The 22,138-nt window shown below is 36.9% G+C and overlaps 2 protein-coding genes across 2 annotated transcripts; both read right to left on the bottom strand.

The window, feature by feature from the left end:
• Positions 1–353: 353 nt before the first annotated feature.
• On the bottom strand, positions 354–6,946 carry LOC101303324. Its single transcript, XM_004297984.1, has 4 exons — positions 6,761–6,946; positions 6,436–6,646; positions 3,014–5,215; positions 354–2,911 (listed from the first exon to the last, which is right to left on the bottom strand). The coding sequence occupies exons 1-4, from the start codon at positions 6,944–6,946 to the stop codon at positions 354–356; spliced, it is 5,157 nt and encodes a 1,718-aa protein (XP_004298032.1).
• Positions 6,947–19,868: 12,922 nt separating this feature from the next.
• Positions 19,869–21,905, bottom strand: LOC101306619. The gene has a single exon (XM_004296634.1). The coding sequence runs from the start codon at positions 21,868–21,870 to the stop codon at positions 20,329–20,331; it is 1,542 nt and encodes a 513-aa protein (XP_004296682.1). The 5' UTR covers positions 21,871–21,905; the 3' UTR covers positions 19,869–20,328.
• Between the last annotated feature and the right edge of the window lie 233 nt (positions 21,906–22,138).

The raw sequence follows: 22,138 nt of genomic DNA, 5'->3' as shown, positions 1-22,138 counted from the left end.
TGTGATGTAAAGCTGTCTAGTAATTCAGCAACAACTAACAAGCTCTGCTGATTGCTTGCTAACTAGCTAGAGCAGACAAATTCATAAGTATCTTTGATATCACAATGAAAAAATCATAAATTAAAACTTCATCAAGAGGCTCATTCATTAACTTGCAGACATTCAAAACGGTTAAGTCACACAACATTGCCTCTTCAAAAGGACATACAAAAGTAATGTGCTAAACTGCACATATGCATAGGTTTTTAATCATTACCATCTCACACATCAGATCCGCAGACCCATATATACATGAGAACTATTACCAAAACACATCAAAATATAACTTCATGTTGACTAATAAAAACGCACAATTACTTACACTGCTTCTTGCAAGGCATTGGCGTTGAGGGACCTAATTGCTTTGGCTTCCCACTTGTGCACTTTCGACTAACAGGATATGCATCATCAAGAAACTTCTTCTCTTCCACAAATAACTCCAAGTTTTCATTCATCAGCAAAAAATCCACTTTATTCTCATCAAAACCATAGATGTAACCCATTTGGATAATCTTGCTTAATGAATGTGCAGCTTTGGGTCTTGAATGTGCCAACAAACCTTCTGCAAGTTCATTAGCAAAAGATGTAACGAATTCTAGATCACCTTTTCCTCCATTATAACCTGATTTATCAATGCACAGCCAATTAGAATCCTTCTCCCAAAGAACCAGCTTCAGTTTTTCCACTTCTGCTGTTGTACTTTCACATGGCATTAGTCGGTAACAGACTTCAATTGGTTCATCAGTCATGTACACTGTCAGTACACTTATCAATTTTGCAGCCTCAAGTCTCTCTTTCAACGACATATTCAGCTCAGGACCAGCAAGAAAGGCCAGAACAATTTTGGTCAAACTTCTGCCTATCAATCCATTCGTTACCTTTTCCCAATGATCTGATGATAGTATGCCCTTCACCGTGCACTTAACAGATGCAGACATCTTTCTAACTCCAAGAGATTCATAAATTTCAAGCAGTCTTCTATGAGGAACAGAAGAGGAGTTATTGGGAAACCAGACAAATAGAGGTGCCTTATCAAAGCTTGAAAAAATTGTTTTCAGTTGCAGATCATCAGCAATGAATGCTTCCTCTTTTCTTATCAGATGTATTTGCCCTGACATTATGGCAGGTACTTTTGTTAAGTTCTGTTTTAGAGTCTCTTCAACGTGTGGATTCCAGTTGTCAACAATATATCTCCAAAACAAGCTGCATTTTTCAACTGTCACTTTAGAGTTGTTCATTGAGGCCCAATTGTCCCATAGCTGCAAGTAATCCTTGATAGATGGATTTTCAGGAACTCCAAGGGCTGAAGAAAAAACTGGGAGAAGCTCTTTACTGTAAGATTTGTCCAGACTATAAAAACAAGAGCCAAACAGATTTTTTTTGTCATGAAGAACACAACATTGAGATTTTACCCATACCCCTGCCGTACCCTGTGGGTCAGGAATCCACACCTGAGAGTTGTCTCTGTTTAGATCTTTAGGACTCCACTGGAACTTGTTGAGGAAGTTATATATCCTTGTGATTGAAGCTGTGTCTGTCAATGACAAAAGATGCCCAGAAAGAAGAGAACAAACATCCTGAGGATCCACCTTCACACCAACATGTCTCAACTGGTTCTTGTAAGCAGAAATTTCAGATCTGTAAAATGTTTCATCAATGCTTGGAGCATCCGACCTGTTCAGAATGCATTCCCAGGATGAATCAAATAGAACGCAATCTTCTGGCATATTAAAACCGTTTGTGGTCTTCAAACACCTGCTGTTTGAAATATTCTTCAGAAAATCTCCCACATAAGGATCATCAAGTGATTGGGACATCAGTGACTTTATGCACTCTAGCACTGATATGATACCATCTGCATCAAGTAGCTCAGCTTCAATAGGACTGTGTAGACCTTTAGCTACTAATGAAGCTCCCCGTGCAAAATCAGTGATGGCACCCAACTTCACCAGCTCATCCCTAAATTTATATATGCCAGTACCATAGTACACGTCATCAATTAGAGGAAGATCAACAAACAACATCAATTGTCCCCATTTAGAGCTGAAAATAATTGATTCATCAGGAGTCCTGAATCCATGCCTAGTTTTTAACCATTTTTCAGACAACAGCCACTGCAGTTCAGAGTGTTGTAAAGACATGGTTAGATTCATTTCTCTGATACAACGTAACAGTGCCATAACATTGGCAGGATCCAAGCTAGAGGAACACAATAGGGATTTGAACCAAGCGGCAATCATCATAGTTGTTCCAGTGTTATCAACTACAACTCCCAATGCATTCAATTCATCAACAAATTGCCTAATTGCATTGCCATAATACAATTCATCTATGGCAGGGACTTGAAGAGTACTGAGCAAAGAACTCCATTTAGGGTCAGGAAGAACAATTTCAGAAGGGCATTTGTAACCTAGAGTTGTCTTTACCCAAGGATGGCCTTTAATCCTGTTGATCAAGCCAGAAGAACCAGAGCCCAACCATCTAATACATTTAAGAACCAGCATACCACAAGCACCAGTCATAGGAGACAGATCCGAAGGTAGACTTACATTCTCTGCAATTAATCTTTGGACCACATGCACATCATATGTCACTCCAAATAGCCTTAACTCCGATAAGAATGAACCTAATCTGCTTCCATAGAACGCATCATCAATAATCGGAAGATTTGTAACCTTTGAACAGTTTTCAACTTCTATCTCAGATTGCAGCAAGAGAATAGATCCCTTGGGAGGCTTGAAACCTCGAAGCGTCTTCAGCCACTTTTTTTCTTTCATTACAGCCAACCAACCATTATCAACCATGCTCCTCCCTGCAGAGAACCTAATGAACGTTAGCAAAGAAAATGTGGATTCTTTGCTCATTCCAGAAGCTGCAAGAGACATAAAGCGAGTGGTGACCAGCTTCCTTATATTCTCAGATTAAAGCTGCACACCAAGAAATTTCAGTTCATCTTGATAAAGTTTTATTTTACTCGTATAAAATTCTTCATCCAAAATAGGGACATCATCCAGAACATGCTTCATCAAATCAAAAAGAGCTTTTCCTGTTTCATCTGGAAGAATGACCTCTTGTGGAGATTTATAACCTGAGAATGTCTTCATCCATTTTCCTTTCTTAATGCTTTCAATGAAATTTTTGGGTATGGATGAATTCTTGGTGCGCAGCAACCTAATCCAATCAAGGAGTAAAAAGGCCTGCTCACTCAAGAGTTCATGAGATGCGATGTGTAACACCACATCTGGAGGACACAGCTCAGGTAAGTCCGTAGCGTTGCTATACTTGCAAACAAAATGCAGAAGCTCTTTGTCAGGGGTAGGTTCCCCAACAAACAAACTGCTTTTAGCATAAACATCCCCTATGTCAACATAAAGCTGTTTAGAAAATGGATTTGGAAGTCCAAGCAATTTGACCCATTTGCTCCCTAATGAAGGGAGCAGAGTTACATTTCTTTGCACTCTTACTTTACCAGACCCATCAACAACTGGAATTTTACCACAAAGATGAGATATTTCATAAGCAGTGAGGAAGCCTCTCTTATGGGCATGATAAAGGAAACAGGATAATCGGACTGCAACATTGGATTCCTTCTTCGATGCATGATTCCAAAGTATGAGAGCATAATCATACGCTGAAAGAGATTTCACTCCTGCACTGCTCTTCAACCAATTGCAGATAGACGAACTCTCCATGTGATTTGTCTTACTATAACGTCGCTTTAGGGGATGACCTTTCTGGTAATTCAAAACAGCTTCCAGTATCTTAAGTGGTAAAAAATACACATTTTTAGGATAGCCAAACTCCATATTGCACTTGCTAAGCCATGTGTGAAGCTCCAGGGTCATAGCATATCGGACCTTGACTTCCTCTTTTGTTGTTTTTAAAATTGTACACAAGGCCGGACTCCCTTTCTGATCAGTATACTTAAGAAGAGGTATGGTCTCAATGCTGTCTGAGTCGAACTCTGCCTCATTATCTGCCAGAAAACCAAGTAGTTCAACGTAGACTTCATCTGATAACAACAAAAGATCACAGGACTTGATGCAGGCTGTATACCAACCATCATCCGCATATGCAACACCTAGAAAGTCCATAATGTCCCTGTACTTTTCAATATCCACAGATAAATCCAATTTCCTCTTTAATAAAAATGAAGTGCTTAGAAACGCACCTTCCGCTTTAATTCTAACAATCAGATCCCTGAACTTTGGCTTGATCCATACTACATTTTCAGGCAGATCCAAGGAAAGAGTATCATCACCAAAAGATCTTTTACAAGGCACTATTTTTAGACCTTGCAGCCGAGTTCTAATGGACTTCCGTACTGTATTAAACTCTAGAGTTGGTGAGTCTTGAGCAGGTAAAAACTCAAATGGCTGACTCACAGTAGAAAAGAGGGAGGGGTGTCCCACACAATGTTGAAATGCATTCACAAAGGCTGATGGGACACATTGAAGAATTCCCATGTTCCATGAATTGTCCAAAATTATGGATTCTCGTGAAGAAGCTAGGATGAAGTCAGATTGAATTACAAAGGGGAAGTTTGAAACCATTGTTGTTGGCAAGAAAGCAAATATACCAACAGGAGACGCTCCTCTTCTCAGCCTCGTTCCAAATGGGAAAGCAAGAGTGATCACCCATTTCTCCACATCCATCCTTATATCAACTCTATTGGAAGATTTCACTGGAAACTCCTCTCTCCACAAGTAATACTTGCACAATTGCTCAGTATCGCACGTTTTTTCCTCAACAGAAAGTTGCACAACACGAGAACTGGCTGTTTTACTCCTTAACTCCGTATGTTCAGTCTCACTGAATATAGATAATGTTGAGACATCATCAGCTTTTTTAGGATCACACCCATGGACATATAGCCGCTTTATTTTGGATAAGAACAAGAGAATCTCCGGGTGCAGCTCCAACAGCTGTGCTCTTACTGCTTCCACCTTGTCTCGCTTTAGAGGAAGTATGAATGTAGTTGCTGGCAAGTCTTTGCCGTTCCCATATACAGCCTGAATCGTCAACAATGACAACTGATCTCCAGCACTAACCCATTCAGGAACTATATAACCAATACCACAGACCTGGTTTGGTTCTTCCCTGAATTTGACATGGTATGCATTGCTAAATATGTGAGGCTGAGAACTCACAAGAAATACACTTTTAAATCCAATTCCTGCAAGCACCATTAATTTTATGATTTCAGCTTGAAAATCAGTAATATATAGAAAATCGTGCTATAATCTTATAGTTGGTGAAATTTTATAAAGTAAATTTACAAATAAACATTGAATACATATGTACGTACTTTTGTTCAATGAACAAAACAAAGTGCATCTGAAGACAACATAGAAGAAAGTGAACCAGAATCTACAAAAGCTCTTGAATGAAAAATACATAATGAAAAAAAAAAATACACACCCCTCAAACAGTCTTGCAAAGAACTCCACCACAAATAAAAAACACTCAAAGAAAGGAATACAAACCACCCTTTATAGTTTATTCCTTGTGGACATCAATTTTCATCATACTGAATTACTGATTCCTATTAGGAGTAAGACAATTAGGAAAGTACTAATTAACAGAAAAAATTTAAATAGTCAGTTGAAACCCATCAATCAAGTCTGAAAATGAGGAAGAAATCAAACCGTGGACCAAAGAAGCGTAAGATATACAGAAAATGCTTATACCAGAATTTATAAAATGACTTGCATCGCAGAAAGAAACATAGGTACAAAAGTGTAGCAGAAAATACTGTCAAGTTAAAAGAGCATAGATCTACTTTCTTGTCCAATTGACAAAAGAAAAAGAAAAATTATAAAGCAAACACCAAACGCCAATCCTAAACAGATGTAACCAAGAAGAAAAAATACTCTGTTCCTTGTTTGACATCCCAATGGCCTTTCTATCCCAAATAAGATTTCCACATAGTCCTCTTTCCCACATTAAACCACTTAGAACACAATGTTTTGATACCCAACTATCACATGTGAAATTGACCGAGGCACAAACAATGCACAAACTTTTGACTTCAATTGTAGTACAGCACTTTTGAAAAACACTAAACCTTTAGCAAAGAGTTTGCATCACAAAATGTAACAGAAATACCGGGCATATAAAAATAACAAGTTTTGCAGAAAACACTATCAATCAAAAAAATATCCTACTTTCATTTTGAGGAAAAAAAAAAAACTATAAAGTTCAAACCCTTATACCTAACATCCTTGTTTGTGTACCAAAAACATTTCCTTGTTAGACATTAGGTCATGAAATTCCCAATAACAATTGGATGGTTAGTTCAGATTTCCACAAAGTCTCTCTGTTTCAAACTGTAACAAAAGTTTGTCGACAAACATGAAATATTCCCAAATGAAATATTTTCTGTCAATATATTACCTTTCTCCCCAATAAAGCCCTGACGTCTCTTCCCTTTCTTAGTAGAACGGCCAACACTGCAAATGGAGTCTATGTTCTCCCTGGAAAAGCCAACCTCGTTATTGAAAACCAGTAGAGTAGCTGGTGCTCCAGTCTTAGTTATGTCTTTCTTGGTCAGCACAAACTCAAGAGTCGGTTCTACATCTTCTTTGTACTCATTGTCTTCAGCATTCTACAACCCAAAAACAAACATCACAAACTCAAAATAAAATATAAAATAAAAAAAGATGGGTCGCTACCATTTTGATCAGAAAGTAAAAGGTACTCTAAGTACAAAGAAAAACACATGTATGAGCTCCATCAGGAAATGGATGTCTTTCTGATACAGCTCTGCAGATAGGCTGGTCACTGCATGGTGCAGATCAAGAGTTAAGGGGTTTGGTACTTTCTTCCCGATTGAGAACTTCTTCGTCCTTATCTCTTCTATGTGTTCCATAGCTTTACAAAAAGCTTCAGTGCTGGGACATCCCATGGCTTCTGCCTCAACATGCAAAAACCCTAAAATACACAAACCCAGATGAGAAATATAAGAGATTTCTGTAAATGGGTACTCATAAAGTCTCAGACTTATGGAAGGAGATGATGCATTACCTGCTTGGTAAGAACTTCTGATGGGCGCAACTAGCAAGCTTTGGAGGTCTGCTTCAGACTTCAGTGGGATATGTGAAGGTTTGAGAGAAAGTAATGGGAATAGAAAATAAGAGAAGAGAGGTGTAATGATGAATGTGTGTATTTCTGGAAGTAAAGACGCTCTGACATTGGACAAGACACTTTTTAAAATCTTAACCCAAGACACCATTTCAAGTACAACATTTCAATTTCAAGAACCAAATCCTATTTTCTTTTTCTTTTCAATATGAACCAGGTAATAATCATAAGGTTCCTAATCATAATATTGGTCTTGTTTGTTTTTTGTTTTTTGTTTTTCTTTTAGGGAAATTATAAGGTACCTACCCGTATGTGATACCTACATTTACAAATGTGACAACATATTTGTAGTCAAAGTGATAATGCTGGGTCGTATTGTTTGTAAATTTGTTCTAATAATTGTAATTACAAAATGTACAACCATTTTATAACTTTTTGAACAAATTGATCTTATAATTGTAATTTTGTTTAACTTCATGTAAATAGTGTAAATAAATTTGGTAAATTTGTTCTTAATGTTGTAATTTGATTCATAACACATGTAAAATAAAAGTAAGATATACATCCCAGTATCATATCTTGTCTCTTTGTTTTAATCATAGTTAGTTAATTCGTGAAGGGAAATTTTATTAATACGTCCTTAAATGCTAGATACACATCTCTTTTTTTATACAGATTATATAAGACTTTGTGGGTCTGTAAAATAACCAAAAGACACATTCATATCAAAAGTAAAGAAAATATCCCGCCTAAGATATTCATATTATTTATTGTATTTCTAACACTTTTTAATTTTTAGCTTGAATCGAGTACCAATATTTTGACACCACATATGAATACTATGCAATGGTTCCTAAGAATTGATTAATTTAGTTTTACACAAAACTGAACATTCTAATGCTAAAAGTTCCGTTAAGGACTTTAGTATGTGATGTATTGTCTTGTTTTGTTTTGATTCGTTAGACTGAAGAATTTTTGAAATCAGTTTGAGTACGTAAGAGATTCTTTGAGAATAAATTTTATCGAGGAAAACTGATAGAAGATGGTGTTAATAAAAGGAAATCCCTCAAGGAAAATCTTAACAAGGTGAAACCCTTTAGAGAAAAATAAAAACCTTCGAGGAAGATGTCAATGAGGTGAAACAATACGAGAAAAGATGAAACATTTTGAGAAAAATCTCACTAATGTGAACCTTTTTTTTTAATAAATTGAGTAGCGAATCTAGAAAAGTATGTGTATTTAGTTAATGAGTCGTGTATTTAGTGAATAAGTTGTGTTTTCAAATAAGGGTATTGTAGAAAGTTTGGGTATTAAGTATGAGATTTAGTATATGTATCTAGTAAAATGTTAAAACAATAAAATTAATAGGTGGTGTATTAAGTATGAGATGTGTATCTAGTAATTAGGGATGTGTTAATAAAATTTCTCCCAAAGTTATACATCCGTATCTAAATTGTTTTAGATATACAGAAAAATTCACTTTTTTTTAGTAAAATAATATATTTTATAATAAAAAATTTAGTTGAGAAAGTTAAATTTTTTTTTTTTATAAATATTAAAACTTTGTGAGTGGAACTCATAATCTTCCATTTACTAAGGAAAAATTATATTATTAGACTAAATAATACTGGGCAAAAAAGTCAAGTTTAAGACAAATTTTTATGTTAATAAATATCAAAACAATATCTCACGTTCTTGTTTCATCCTATTGATTATTGGTACATACATAAAATTTCTAATTTGTTTAAAGAAGTATAATTTATTGTGTATGTCTTAGTCAAAGTAGAATCACAATAAGATTCGATATCAATATTGTAATAGGAATATATGTATTTTCCTTATGTATTGTATCCTTTATATATAAAGGTTTATTTTATGAATGAAATACAATGATTATTCTCTTCAAATCTCTCTCTCAGTTTATTTCTTCTGCAACACGTTATCAGACATTTTGTTTTAACCTTGAGTTTATAAGCCAACCCGGAAAAAAAACCCTAAACATTCATCCTCATCCTTGCCGTGAAACAGGCCGGCCAAATACCCAACTTTTCCGACCCGCGCACAGTAGCATCGATCATCTTTCCACCTTCACTACACATAATTATTTCTTTTTCAGCCTGCATATATAGTTCTTCACATATACCAAAGCCACCGCTTGGCTTGGCCTTGGAACATGCATGAAAAAGTTCCAGTTGCACGTCTTGGAATATGTGGCTTTGTGAAAAAAAAAAAAAAAAAAAAAAAAAAAAAAAGAAGATAGCCACTGATTGGCTTACGAAGAAGACAACTTGATCGATCACTAAGTTTGATCAAATTGATCATCTTTTGCCATGCGCTCATCTTCTAGATCATGTTCAAGAATCTTGACCACGTACAGTAGCGCACCTGACTAGCCCCAATGCTTTCTGCATCTCGGCATAGCTCGGACCGAAAAGCTAAGTTTTCTGAAGTCCCTCTCATCTTATGGGTTAGTTGTTCATGTGGTTATGTTTCACATATACATGTTTGATCATACAATTATGTACAAGGTGCTAATAAATTACTCTATCCAATGCTAAGGAGGCATAGTTGCCGTGGGTGCGAACGGTGATTGCTAGAGATGATCGAAGCAACCTTATGATCCCACATTAGAGTACGTAGTAATCTCTTACACGTCTGCATCAGCACGTGTATGTATCAGGAATTTCAAATTTAAATTTTGCCAAGTAAGCTTTAAATTAAAGTTCATATTTTCTGAGACTTGTGTTTTATCGGGGATTTTTCAACTTCTCTTCTTCTACATCTCGACCCCTCTTATGGTGTGAGACTATAATTGAATTGTGGGGATTCATATGCTATGAGCATCGAAAAGAGAATTATGGCTGTGAGAAAAATTCATGAGCCTTAAAACGACCATTTACACACTTGGTTTCGGTCTAATCCAAATTTATTGGAAATATTAGTTATCGAGGAAGTCTTTGGAACTACGACACTAATATTCTTCTTTTTCTCAAGGTGTCGAAAAAAAGGGGCAAAGAAAAGAAAAAGAAAAAAAATGCAATTTGCAAAATTGTCTCCAATGATATTGCATATCACCAATGGGTGACTGACATCGAGAACCACCTCACTGCCATGACATGACTTGATATTTGAAGATGAGGTATATATGCTATAGACATGGATCTAATAAGCATTAATTTTGAGCAATGCAAGGCAATTGCCGAACTAGCTATACAATACAAAGTACATAAATATATAAGAGAGCAAAAGGCTCATCATGCAACTAAGAAGAAGAAGTTGATGGCAGTGACGCCAATCTTATTTTTACATACTTCAAATCTGGCAAGAAACATATTGAGATGTTGCAGATTTTCATTAGAGCATTTATTTTTCTAAGAATACTTTGTAGAGGCTTCTACGCCTCAATAAATAAATGATGATTTGTCATAGCTCTTATTTTGGATTAGATTTCGATTACAAAACCTCGATGTACGTTGGCATATTAATAGAGTTTTAAATTTATCTGAGATTTTATCTTTATTCAAATTTTATTGCTGTAATGGCATATGATTATGGTATATGGTTCGAAAGAAAGAAATAATTCCACCATGAATGCACATGGTGTAGCAATATGAGTCAAAAGGGTGACAAAAATATTTTTTGGCAAAGAATCGGAAAAAAAAATTTAAAAAAAGGTGAAATAGTCAACTATGACAAAAGTCAACTGTAAAAAAAAAGTCCCAATTAAACAAATGGTACTGTTTACCGTGAACAGTAATAGCAACAAAAATAAAATTGTTGTTTATTTGTGTATATTTACACTCACAGATTATACGTCTTGAACATATGTTAATTGATCTCATATAATTTGCCAGTATATTACTTGGAGAGATCGAATATTTAAAGTCGATAGTATGATTATACACACAATACCCAAAAGTAGGTAATTATTTGTGGAATAATGTCTTATAATCCCTTTGTGACTCAGATGATTGAATCATCACAATTGATAAAAAAGAGCGATAGATGGCTCAAATTCTGTTGTTTTTATGGCACTGTAATTATTATCATTGAAGCTCTTTATGCTCCAAGAGCTATTCGAAGCCTTATCAGCAATAAAGGATATATTGCCAACGATTGTCATGTGGAAACGCATAAGAGAGAATGGACATGAGTTCCTTTGCATTACCTCTAATTACTACGGACATACACGAGTATTAGAGAAAAATATGTGGCACTTTAGTGGGCTATATGTAACCACTTTTGAAATTATTCAATCCAACAATGTCATAAGAGATGATCATTGAGATTCTGACACATAGGCTTTGACATGACATGTTAAGACATCATGGTCATGGTCTGATGATCTGTATATTGAAAATAAATAAATAAAATGTCACACGTATATCCATTATTTTAAGTGAGAAGAAGCAAGAACCAAAAGAATATGGTTCAAGTGGCATATTGCTATTTCTATGAAAAAGCCACCGCTCCCCCTAGGCGGCTCTGGGACATTTTTTATGCATATGTTGGTGCAATTGTTCCCTATTATGCTTCTCAAGTCAATTATGACTTTATAGCTAAACCAAAATCCTCATTGGTTCCTTCTGAAAGCCAATTAATCACTTGTTTTGTAAAGTCTATTTCTTTGGAAAATTAGGATTTAAACCATCCTATGCAAATGACACATGTATTCTCATTATGATCTTAATTACATTGAATCCGAGGGGATTCTGTAAACAGATTCAACCAACTTGCAAACATATATGATATTTTATCGTGTTGGTTGACGTGCATACACGCTGGTCACGTGTCACATTATCGTCTACTAGTTATATATGTTGCTTATAATATAACTTCTAGCACAAATTATATATTAGGCTCACTACCCATATCATCACATTCAGTCAATTCGACTTGATAATGCTAGAGAGTTCACATTGACAATTTTCGATGATTATTGCACCTTATTGGGATTAATGTTGAGTATTATATTCCCGTGTACAACCCGAATGGTCTCGAGGAAATTCAATATTTCACGACTACAATGGTAGCTTGAAATTTGGTAATGCGCACCAATTTTTCCGCTTGGGTTATGCGATTGCATGCAGCTATACTAATTCATCTATGAACCATCACCACTTAACCTTTTTCTGCGTTAAAGCTAGTGACTTACGCATTTATGTGCCAAAATTGTGCAGCCACAGCGCACTATGATGGGTTCTTAGACATGAATAAGTATTTATGTTGGATATAAGTCTCCAACTATAGTCCGCTTTGTTGAAACCTTAACAGGCGATCTCTTTACCGCTAGATATGCGGAATGTCACTTTTGATAAGACAATCTTCTCGTCGTTAGGGGGAGATAAGAACAAGAATGTTCAAAGATAACGACAAGAAATTGTCGTGATTTATCCCCACTTTGTCTCATCATGATCCCCAAAACTGCACATTATTAAAAGTGTGTAGAATACTTGATCTTCATAACGTAGCAGATTCGATGCCTGATGCGTTATCGAATATTGTTAAAGTGATGAGATCATAATATACATGTTGCAAACATGCCTGTAAGGATAGATGTTCTATCAAGAGGATGCTAAAAATCTACAATGATCATAAAGTTGATAACTTGACGAATGAAATTTGGAAAATCTGGTTATTGATACAAGTAAAGAGCAAATTGAAAAAATTGAGAAAAAAGACAGAAAAGCAGAATATAAAGGATAGAAATTGGTGGAGTGACTTGTTCTTCAAGTTGATGGAATTGGACTGGACTGCTAGGATAAGGACTAGGCCGATTGGGCCTATACTCTTAACAGAGGACATGGCGCCACCTAATGAAATTGGTACCAACGTCGCCACCATGGATGGTAGCATAGTGACGCCATAACGTGGCATAATGATGTCGCAGGCCGTGGCTCCCCAAGGGTGTCACACCCTAATTTTCAAATGATAAATTTCAAAAATTTGGGCATGATATAATTCACAAATAAGACTCCATAACCTACTCAACAAATCTCAACTAAACTTAAATGCTGAAAATGTAAATGTCAACAAATTCATCGACTGAGTTAAACATTACATCTCCTTATTTACATTAACTTCAAAATTCTAGTAAAATAAGGACGCTCACATGAGCTTAAAAATAAACTGCCATAATAAAATAAAATAAAATGCACATAAACTAAAATCCTGCCACTATGCCTCCACCTCAACCCTGCTGATTATCACCTGCAAATCTAACCCCTACACCATAAATTGGTGCACCGAGTTGTAAACAACAAACCCGGTAAGCTAAAAAGCTCGTATGAGTAACTCTAAAAAATAATCTCAACCCTACATCATATAAGATAAGACCGGTAATTCCTGCTTTAGAACTTAGTTCAGGAATTGCCTCAAAACAATAAAATTCAAAAGAGAGTAAATAAGAAAACACAACAATTCACAAATAAAATTAAAGAATCTCTTGCATTAAGCAATAGTTCAGGAGATACTCAAAACAAGGAATTTAAATGACAACAATTAAGAGCACTGATAAAACCACATAACCAATACTTTTACAATATACATGTACCCATGAGTCCCAGATACCAATAAGGTATCTCTCATGACCTACAACAAACACATGTACCCATGAGTCCCAGATATTAATAAATAGCTCTCATGACCTACAACAACAATTTATGTACCCATGGGTCCCAGATACCTTAAGGTACCTCCCATGACCAACACCGATAGACGGACTAGAGCTCTATTCCTAACCGTAACCAATCACCTGACCAAAGGCTTTGGAACCTAGTTTGACTGTCCAATATCAAATCACAAAATAATAATAGCATTATAACCGTAACCAATCACCCGATTAAAGGCTTAGAACCCGGTTTGACTATCTACACAACATTTAACATAAGGGTAGAATCATCATAACCGTAACCAATCACCCGATTAAAGGCTTGGAACCCGATTTGACCATCTAAACCACAAATCATAATATAATAAAATTATCATCAATCAACACGATGAGCACATTATAAAATTTATATTCTTCCACATAAATATATTTATATGAACAAACCTAGATATCCCCACAAGAATCATCTATCAATAACCAAAAACATTATGACCACATGAACCTTAAAAATAATCATATAATATAAAAACTTGTTTTAACTTACCTATGAGCCGTTGGCGATCAAGCTCATATATTTTAAAACAAACAAAAACATAATTTTTAAATTATAATCATCATAATCATCATCAAAATCATTATCAAGAATCAATCATCATAATCATTATCATCATCATCATCCTCATCATCAAAATCAATCATCATAATAATTATCATCATCATAACCATCAACATAATCATAATCATCATCACAATCATCATCATTATCACGATAACCATAAATAATTGGTCCCAATGTGAACTTTAGTGAGATGTTACTCACCTAAAATCCCGCTGTGTCTTCACAATAAACTCAAGAGCCAAGCTCAAATATCAACTCCAAAAGCTACCTATTTAACACCATTAATAACCTTAGTAAATTCTCAACAAGGAACAAAGTATCCTTAACCTAAAGGTTGCCCAAGGAAGGGCAATCTATCCTCCAAGACCTCCCAAGGTCATTGGACACTCAACCAACAAACCATACTACCTCCAAGATCAAATTTTCAAAGTTTATGGCCTAATAAACACCAAGAACAACATAACACCTAAGCTACCAAAACCAAAACGACATTAGCCTTCACACACGTCAACACACTAGTAACTAACAAGGACTTGCTAACACGGCAACTAAAGCCCTCACATTACCCGAACGTGCCCCCACACGCCACCAAAGACGGCGGCGAGTGAGCCCCACGTGCCACCCCCAACTTCAAAATTTGGGGAAACTCTCAACGTGAAACTTGTAGATTGAAGCATGGAGAGCAACTTTAATACTTAAGGTTTCAACCAATTTTGACCGAAAACGGCCGAAAAATGCCCCGAAACACCACCACGAACTTAACCTTCAATCTGCAAATTCGGGGCTCAAGAACTCAAAAACTTGTTTCAATATATACCTAGCCACTACCAGAAGGAGGAGAGGAACCAAACTCACCTAAGTTAGCCCCACGTCGCCGCAGAAATCGCCGGTTTTCCGGCGAGACAGCAGCAGCTCCATCGCTCAGTGGCGGCTTCTAGGCTGCTAGACGGCAAGCGAGACTGCCCCAAAAATGAAGAGGACGTCCATACGAATCCAACGGAACCGGAGGAGCCCAAATATGTGGCCGGACGGAGGAGAAATCAGCCGGAGAAGAAAGAGTGTGGGAGGGTCGGGAGAGACGAGAGAGAACTGAAACTGGGCTGCTGCAATTATAGGGTTTCCAACAATTACTCCCACACATTTTTCTACTTATACTCTTCCCAAAACCGGAAACTAACTTCCTCTGACCATAACTTTCTCATACGACATCTGTTTCAAGCGTGTCGCATGTCTACGAACTCGTATCGACAAACTCTACAACTTTCATGAAGGAAGTTTTCGAAAATAACTTACGAAAAATAAAGTCAACTTTTTGGCCACTTAAAATAAACTCTCGAAACTTCAACTTCGCAAAACCAACTAAGAATTTCCACAAATAATCCTTCATTAATTCCGGAAATAAAACAAGGAAAATTGATATGAAAATCTAGGGTATTACAAAGGGAAAGAGGGAGACCATGTAGGTTCGATCAATACTCACCCAAAGGAGTGAGCGAGTTTGACACAATTTGATCTGTTGATCATTGATACTCAAATCCGTCTCATGTGAATATTTATGAATTATGATTATCATTGGGGGACGCCTCAATGTTAGAACCAATTCTTGAAATATAGTGATCTCTACAACTATATATTACACTAGTGTACATGAGGACGTGGGATATTGAGATATCGAACCTTTACTTCGTTGCAGTATGTCAACATAGTAAAAATTGGCCTAAAAAGAAAGAAGCGATCCAGGCTTAATTACAAGAAAGGTATTTGGGTTGGTGATGCCGACATCACCTGTAAAGCCTATCAATTTATTATGTCTTTGTTATAAAGCATGATTAGTAGACTCGCCTCATGGCGCAAGGCTTGTCATATTGCCCTAGAATCGACTATGACGAGACATATTTTCCCGTTATAGATGTCATTGCACTCCACTACCTTGTCAGTTTGGTAGTTTCCGAAAAACTTGACATGCAGTTTATGAAGGTGGTCACAACATATCCCTATGAGGATTTTAGTTAAAAGATACACATGAAGGTCTAAGATGGACTTCATTTACCTAAATCAAGTGGCTCTAGACCACGGAGAACGTTTACAATAAGGTTGAAACGTTCCCTAAGTGACAATTTGATTAGGAATGGATATGATGAATTATGCCCATGCATGTTTATTAAAAAGGACATGTTCCGGATTTTCATTATTGCGGTTTATGTCTATGACATGAATTTTAATGGACTCTTGATGAACTAAGAGATACCGCTATGGATTTGAAATCTGAATTTTGAGATAAAAGATCTTGGGAATATATGGTTTTGTCTCGAACTGGAACTCGAGCACCATAATGATGGTATTGTCCATCAATCGGCTTATATTATTGGATATTAAGTCACTCTAATGATGATAAAGTGAGGCCTATAAGTATTCCCATGATCGTTCGTAGTCTTGACCCTTAAAGGGATACATTTTATCCAAGGGATGATGACGAACATGTTTTAGAGGCTGAATGCCTAATATAAGTACAATAAGCGCATTATTGTACCGAGCAAAATATACAAGACTCGACATCTCATCCATATTGTGAACTTGTTAGCTAGATTTAGTTATGCGCCCACGCATTGCCTATGGATTGGCATAAATGTATCCGATAAAAAGAATAGAGTATATGGCATGATGGATTGCATCACATAGCCATCGCCGCAAGCCTTGCGTGAAGAAAAACGCATTAAAGGTGAAATCAGAAAATATGTTTTTACAGATCAGTCAACTTCGACAAAGCTTTGTGATCAGCTCAGGACGAATTTGATTATGAGTAATATATGGTTGGAAAGCTACGGATGTGTAGTTTCCAGAAAGTTTTACAGTTAGTCCATATCTATTTTGAGCAGGAAGTTATGACTGATTTAGTACACGAAGGTCATGTCACTCGTGAATCTGATTTTCGACGCAAACTCTTGTTTTGAGTTCTTGGGCAGCCTTCCACTCATTCGACCAAATACTTTGTGATGTTTTGGTGTGTGCTGATATTGGGTATCTCTTTAACCCACATAAAGGTTCTTTCCATGTGCGCTATGTATTGGGAAACAACGTGATATCTTGGTGAACAAAATAGACTTTTGTCGCTACATCTTTGAATGATGTTTAGATGGTTGCTCTACACGAAATTGTTCGTGAGTGTATATGGTTAAAGCCTATAATTACACATATTCTAAGAGCAAATAGTTTAAAGTTTCCAACATAATTTTATGAGGTTAATAATGCTTGCATTCGACATATGAAGCAATGTTTTGCCAAAAGCAACGACACCAAGTTTATATCATGTACTGATGTACGTGATCAACAAAGAATGAGTTTTCCTTATGATCAAAGTGAAACAAGTTAGATATGAGGATAATATGGCATATCTTTTACTAGATCACTGCCTAATGTCACATTTGAAATACATGTCTAAAGCATTGGTATGCTTAATTTATCTAAAACTCCCATGATTGTAAAAATCAGGGGGAGGTGCAGACATCAAGGGGAGTCTGACACATATATGTCAATTTCAAATGTGAGTGATGCGTTGTACTCTTTTTGTTCCTTCAACCAAGGTTATTTTTGCCCATGAGGTTTTATTGTTACTTAGTAAGGTTTTTAACGAGGCAACATAAAATGCATCTGAATGTATCATATTACTTTAACACGACACAAGGGGGAGTATTTTTAAGAAAATATGATTTATTGTGTGTGTCTTAGTTAAAGTAGAATCACAATAAGATTTGATATCAATATTGTAATAGGAATATATGTATTTTCCTTATGTATTATATCTTTTATATATAAAGACTTATTCTATGAATGAAATACAACGGTTATTCTCCTTAAATCTCTCTCTCAATTTATTTCTCCTGCAACATAATTAAACCTTTCTCTTTTTTTTTCATAGTTCTCTGTTGTCTCTCTCTTAACCGACTCCCGTCATCTGGAGGCGCATAATGACCCAGAAAATTGAGAAAATATCAAAACAATAGTTCTTTATACTTAGAATAGGAATATTAAATTTAAATTAGAGGCATCATGGTGCAAGAGCAGAAATCATGACATTACAAGTGCCAGGAGTTAGCCAGGAGGTAGAGAAAAAGTGGACGACTTGAAATTCAAGAAGTGAAAAGAAAAAATCTGGAAATCAAGAAACACTAGCAGTCTAGCATCTTGACCGGCACGCCTACGTGCGTGAATTTGTTTTTTTTTTTTTACTAATACAGTTATGCTTAAAATCTTATTTCTCTCATTTTTCTCTCCCACCTCTCACGTTTTAAACTTCTTTCTTTCTGTTCTTTTTTCCTTGTTTCCAAAATTTACAATTAATAATTTATCATTTCATATGTTAGAAGATATATTTTAAAATTTTAATCAATCAAGGACATTGTAAGTAGTTCAAAAATTTGACCGTTGACAAAATCCAAAAAACCTTCTAACTTTATGAATAGAGATATTTGAGCACAGCTACATGCTCCACCTGTCCACCTGTTCAGAGGGTAAGATTTCATAAAAGGAAGGGTTTAAAGACTGAAAGCCATTCCTATTTCAACAGCGGTTAATACCCTTAAATCACTTTTGTGATGCATTTCAACACATCCACATCCAGCTTCATCTCTCCTGCTTTATCTACTTACTTTAGACTTGGGATGCTTTATCAACATTACAGAATCATAGAGCAGCATTCTAACCCTAAACTTTTAATAACCTGCTCTTCAAGCTTACAACTCAAGATAGAAGCAAAGCAGAACAAAAGCAGCATTCCAATCATAAACAATAGCCTCAGACCAAAAAAAAATATCATAACAATAACCTGGACTGTATTACTGTACTGCCCAAAAAATGTGAAATATCAAAGGCTTTCCGCAATTCAATGAATTATCCCAACTCAGATCAGGCAGCCTCTCTATAAAATTTTGCGTAGATACAACTTGTGTTAAACCAAACCCATGATACAAGAGAGCGGAACACGAGAACTGAAGATAACCAATCTCCGGTGAGATTTCTGATTATTTATATGAGACTTTAATTACCTTGGTGCTTACCCTGCCCTCAATGGCTCAATTTATGGTGCAGCTCAGACCAGTCAGTTCATTCAGAACATTTTTCAAAGAAATTTAAGAAGCTACCTCTTTGAAATTTTTCCCCGGTGAATTGAAGGAACATATGAAGATTTTGCTTCCTTCCTCACCATCTCACTCACAAAATCCATGGAAGCTGTACCAGGACTGTTTAAGTCTTTAATGATATCTGAACAACCAAGACAATGCCAAAAAAAAACTTGGCAGGGCATAGATCTTCATGCAATGATCCAAGATTAGAAAAAATATTTTAAAAAAAATTAAAAACTATCAAAAAAAATATGATATGAAAAAACTATCTAAAAAAGAACACTGAGCCATGGTTGCAGCAGATACAAATCATTATTTGAAATGATATACTATGCAAGTCTTCTTGAAGTTCCGTAAGAGAGCTCAAGCACTGAACAACAGAAATTTATTAAAGCAACAGATAGAACTACATGAATAAAGAACAATTTTCCAATAAATGTTTTAAACCTCAGCAGGCGAACCCAAAATTGGGATCAGTGACAAAAAACAACTGATGTCAAAAGCAACTTAATGTCAGGTGTAAATTATTCATTTGCAGAGAATAAATAATAGAGTAAGCAGCATTCATGATCCCAAAAACATCAACTATAAAAATTATTATTTAGTTTCTTTTTAAAATTCCAGTAATCCATATTACCAATAAAGAGACTGTTATATAAGTGAACACAAAACACTAATCAGATTATAACTTCAAGCACTGAAACAGAATATATTAACCATCACCATAGCATCCATTTCAACAGTGTGCTACTGCTCAATATCAATTTGTAACATACATAGTTGAATAGTTCTTTGAAAGCATAGTTCTAGAAAGAAGAGGAAGAAACAACTCAGATAACAGCAAAACATACATGAAATTAATCATCATCAGGATCCTCGGAGGCCTTGGAAGAAAAGGGGTCATGAGTAGGACCAACATCCTGTCCAATATGGCGCTGAACCAGCCGCTGCAAATCAGCCATAACCTTGTGCTCTCGCTTTGCTTTCTCCTCATAGTTAAACATGGCCAATGCCCTCTTATCCTCAGCACTATAAACCTGGTTTTCTTTCCTAATACGAATGGCATTCATCCTCTGGTGCCTGCTACCACTCATCACATAGCCAAGACCCTCAAACTTCTGAATCTCCTCGGCAGAAAGACCCACTTCTCCTCTTCGCGGAATACGCTTCCCTTGTTGAACATACTGCGCAATGGCATCACCTTCACCAGGCCTAAGCGCCCCACCATAACTAATATGCCCTTCAGCTCTCGGCAACGGCATTGGCCCAACCACAGGTTCATTGTCCAAATCCAACGAAGGGTTCCTCTGAGCCTCAAGAATTTCCTTCAGTTTCAGCGCCTCAATACTATTCTCATCCATCTCCGGCTCCTCCACTGCCACTAGAGCTTTAGGCTTGGCATCAACTTCAGAATCCAAACTCTTCTCCGAACCAGAATCCTCACTCTCCGTTTCAGAGTACTTCTTCTTCTTACTCTTGCTGCTCACCTTTCGCTTCTTCTTCTTTGACTTCACCCTATCAGAATCTGAACTCTCACTATCACTCACTTCGCTCTCATCCGAATCGCTACTCCTCCTACTCTTCCTCCTCCTCCTCCTCTCTCTTCTGCTCTTCTTCCTCTTACTCCTAGTTCTAGATTTCCTTCTCCTTCTGCGATCCTCTTCCTCATCCGACTCATCATCACTCACGCTCTCAGATTCACTATCACTATATTTCGAACTCTTCCTCCTACGCTTAGAACCCGAACTCTTGTTCCTTTTTCTGGACTTCAAATCCTCCGATTCCGATTCCGACTCAGATTCACTCTTGCCTTTCTCTTTCAATTTCTCGCCTGAATCCTCATCCTCTCCACCAAACCCCTCCGGAATCTCCTCAGCCTTGTCCTCCAATTCGAACTCGTCATCTTCATTCCTCGGCGGGCTTGGCGTCACATTCCATATACAACCTCTCAACGCCTTCCTCAGCTTCTGCCTCTTCAGCCTTCTGAACTCCTCGAAGTTCAGCCCCTTCAGCTCCTCATCGGAATCCTCCAACTCCGGCCGCCTTCCATTCCGATCCCTATCGTCCCCGGCCCGCCCGAATCTCCTCGGCAACGAGTCCGGCCCTCCATTAGACCTAGGGCTTCGTCGAGGATTCGAGTAATCAGGCGAGTAAGATCGGTCGTTCCCGGCCCGGCCGAGTCTCCGACCTCCGTTGGACCTAGGGCTTCGTCTAGGGCTTGGGAAATCGGGAGAGTAAGAACGTTTTCGGTGGCGGTCGTACCTTTCATAGCTGGGGCTGCGACGCTGGCGGCGGCCGTCAGGTGAGTTGTCATAGTCCGGCGGTGAGCGACGGCCGTTATCGTGATCGGAACGGAATCGTCGATTGGGGACATGAACGGTGGAGGATGGCCTCGCCATTTGAAAAGAGTTTCGTTTGGGATCTCTCTCTTTCTCTCTGCGCCTCCTCTCTTCTTCGCACATATATAAAGGCTTCGTTTTTTTTTGTTTTTTATTTTTTATTTTTAATATGAAAAAACAATAATATATAGCGTTAGGGAAAACGGTATAAGAGGGAGAGTTATCCTGTTGATTTATAGGTACCTCTACATGTCGAACTATAGAAGAATAGAAATACATAACATGATGCAATCAGGAATCCTAATCCAATTCATAATTTACCAAGTAC

Source organism: Fragaria vesca, linkage group LG4 (assembly GCF_000184155.1).
Source record: "Fragaria vesca subsp. vesca linkage group LG4, FraVesHawaii_1.0, whole genome shotgun sequence".
Classification (NCBI taxonomy): domain Eukaryota; kingdom Viridiplantae; phylum Streptophyta; class Magnoliopsida; order Rosales; family Rosaceae; genus Fragaria; species Fragaria vesca.
Note: the sequence above shows the minus strand (reverse complement) of the source record. Positions and strands in the feature narration are given on the sequence as shown.

Excerpts from the sequence above, each read along its gene's own strand:
- LOC101303324 (XM_004297984.1), bottom strand. The coding sequence starts at position 6,946 with ATGGGATGTCCCAGCACTGAAGCTTTTTGTAAAGCTATGGAACACATA. Across the intron at positions 6,647-6,760 it reads TCCTGATGGAGCTCATACAT|AATGCTGAAGACAATGAGTA; the intron begins GTGTTTTTCTTT and ends TTTGGGTTGTAG. Across the intron at positions 5,216-6,435 it reads GGGCTTTATTGGGGAGAAAG|GAATTGGATTTAAAAGTGTA; the intron begins GTAATATATTGA and ends TGGTGCTTGCAG.
- LOC101306619 (XM_004296634.1), bottom strand. The coding sequence starts at position 21,870 with ATGGCGAGGCCATCCTCCACCGTTCATGTCCCCAATCGACGATTCCGT.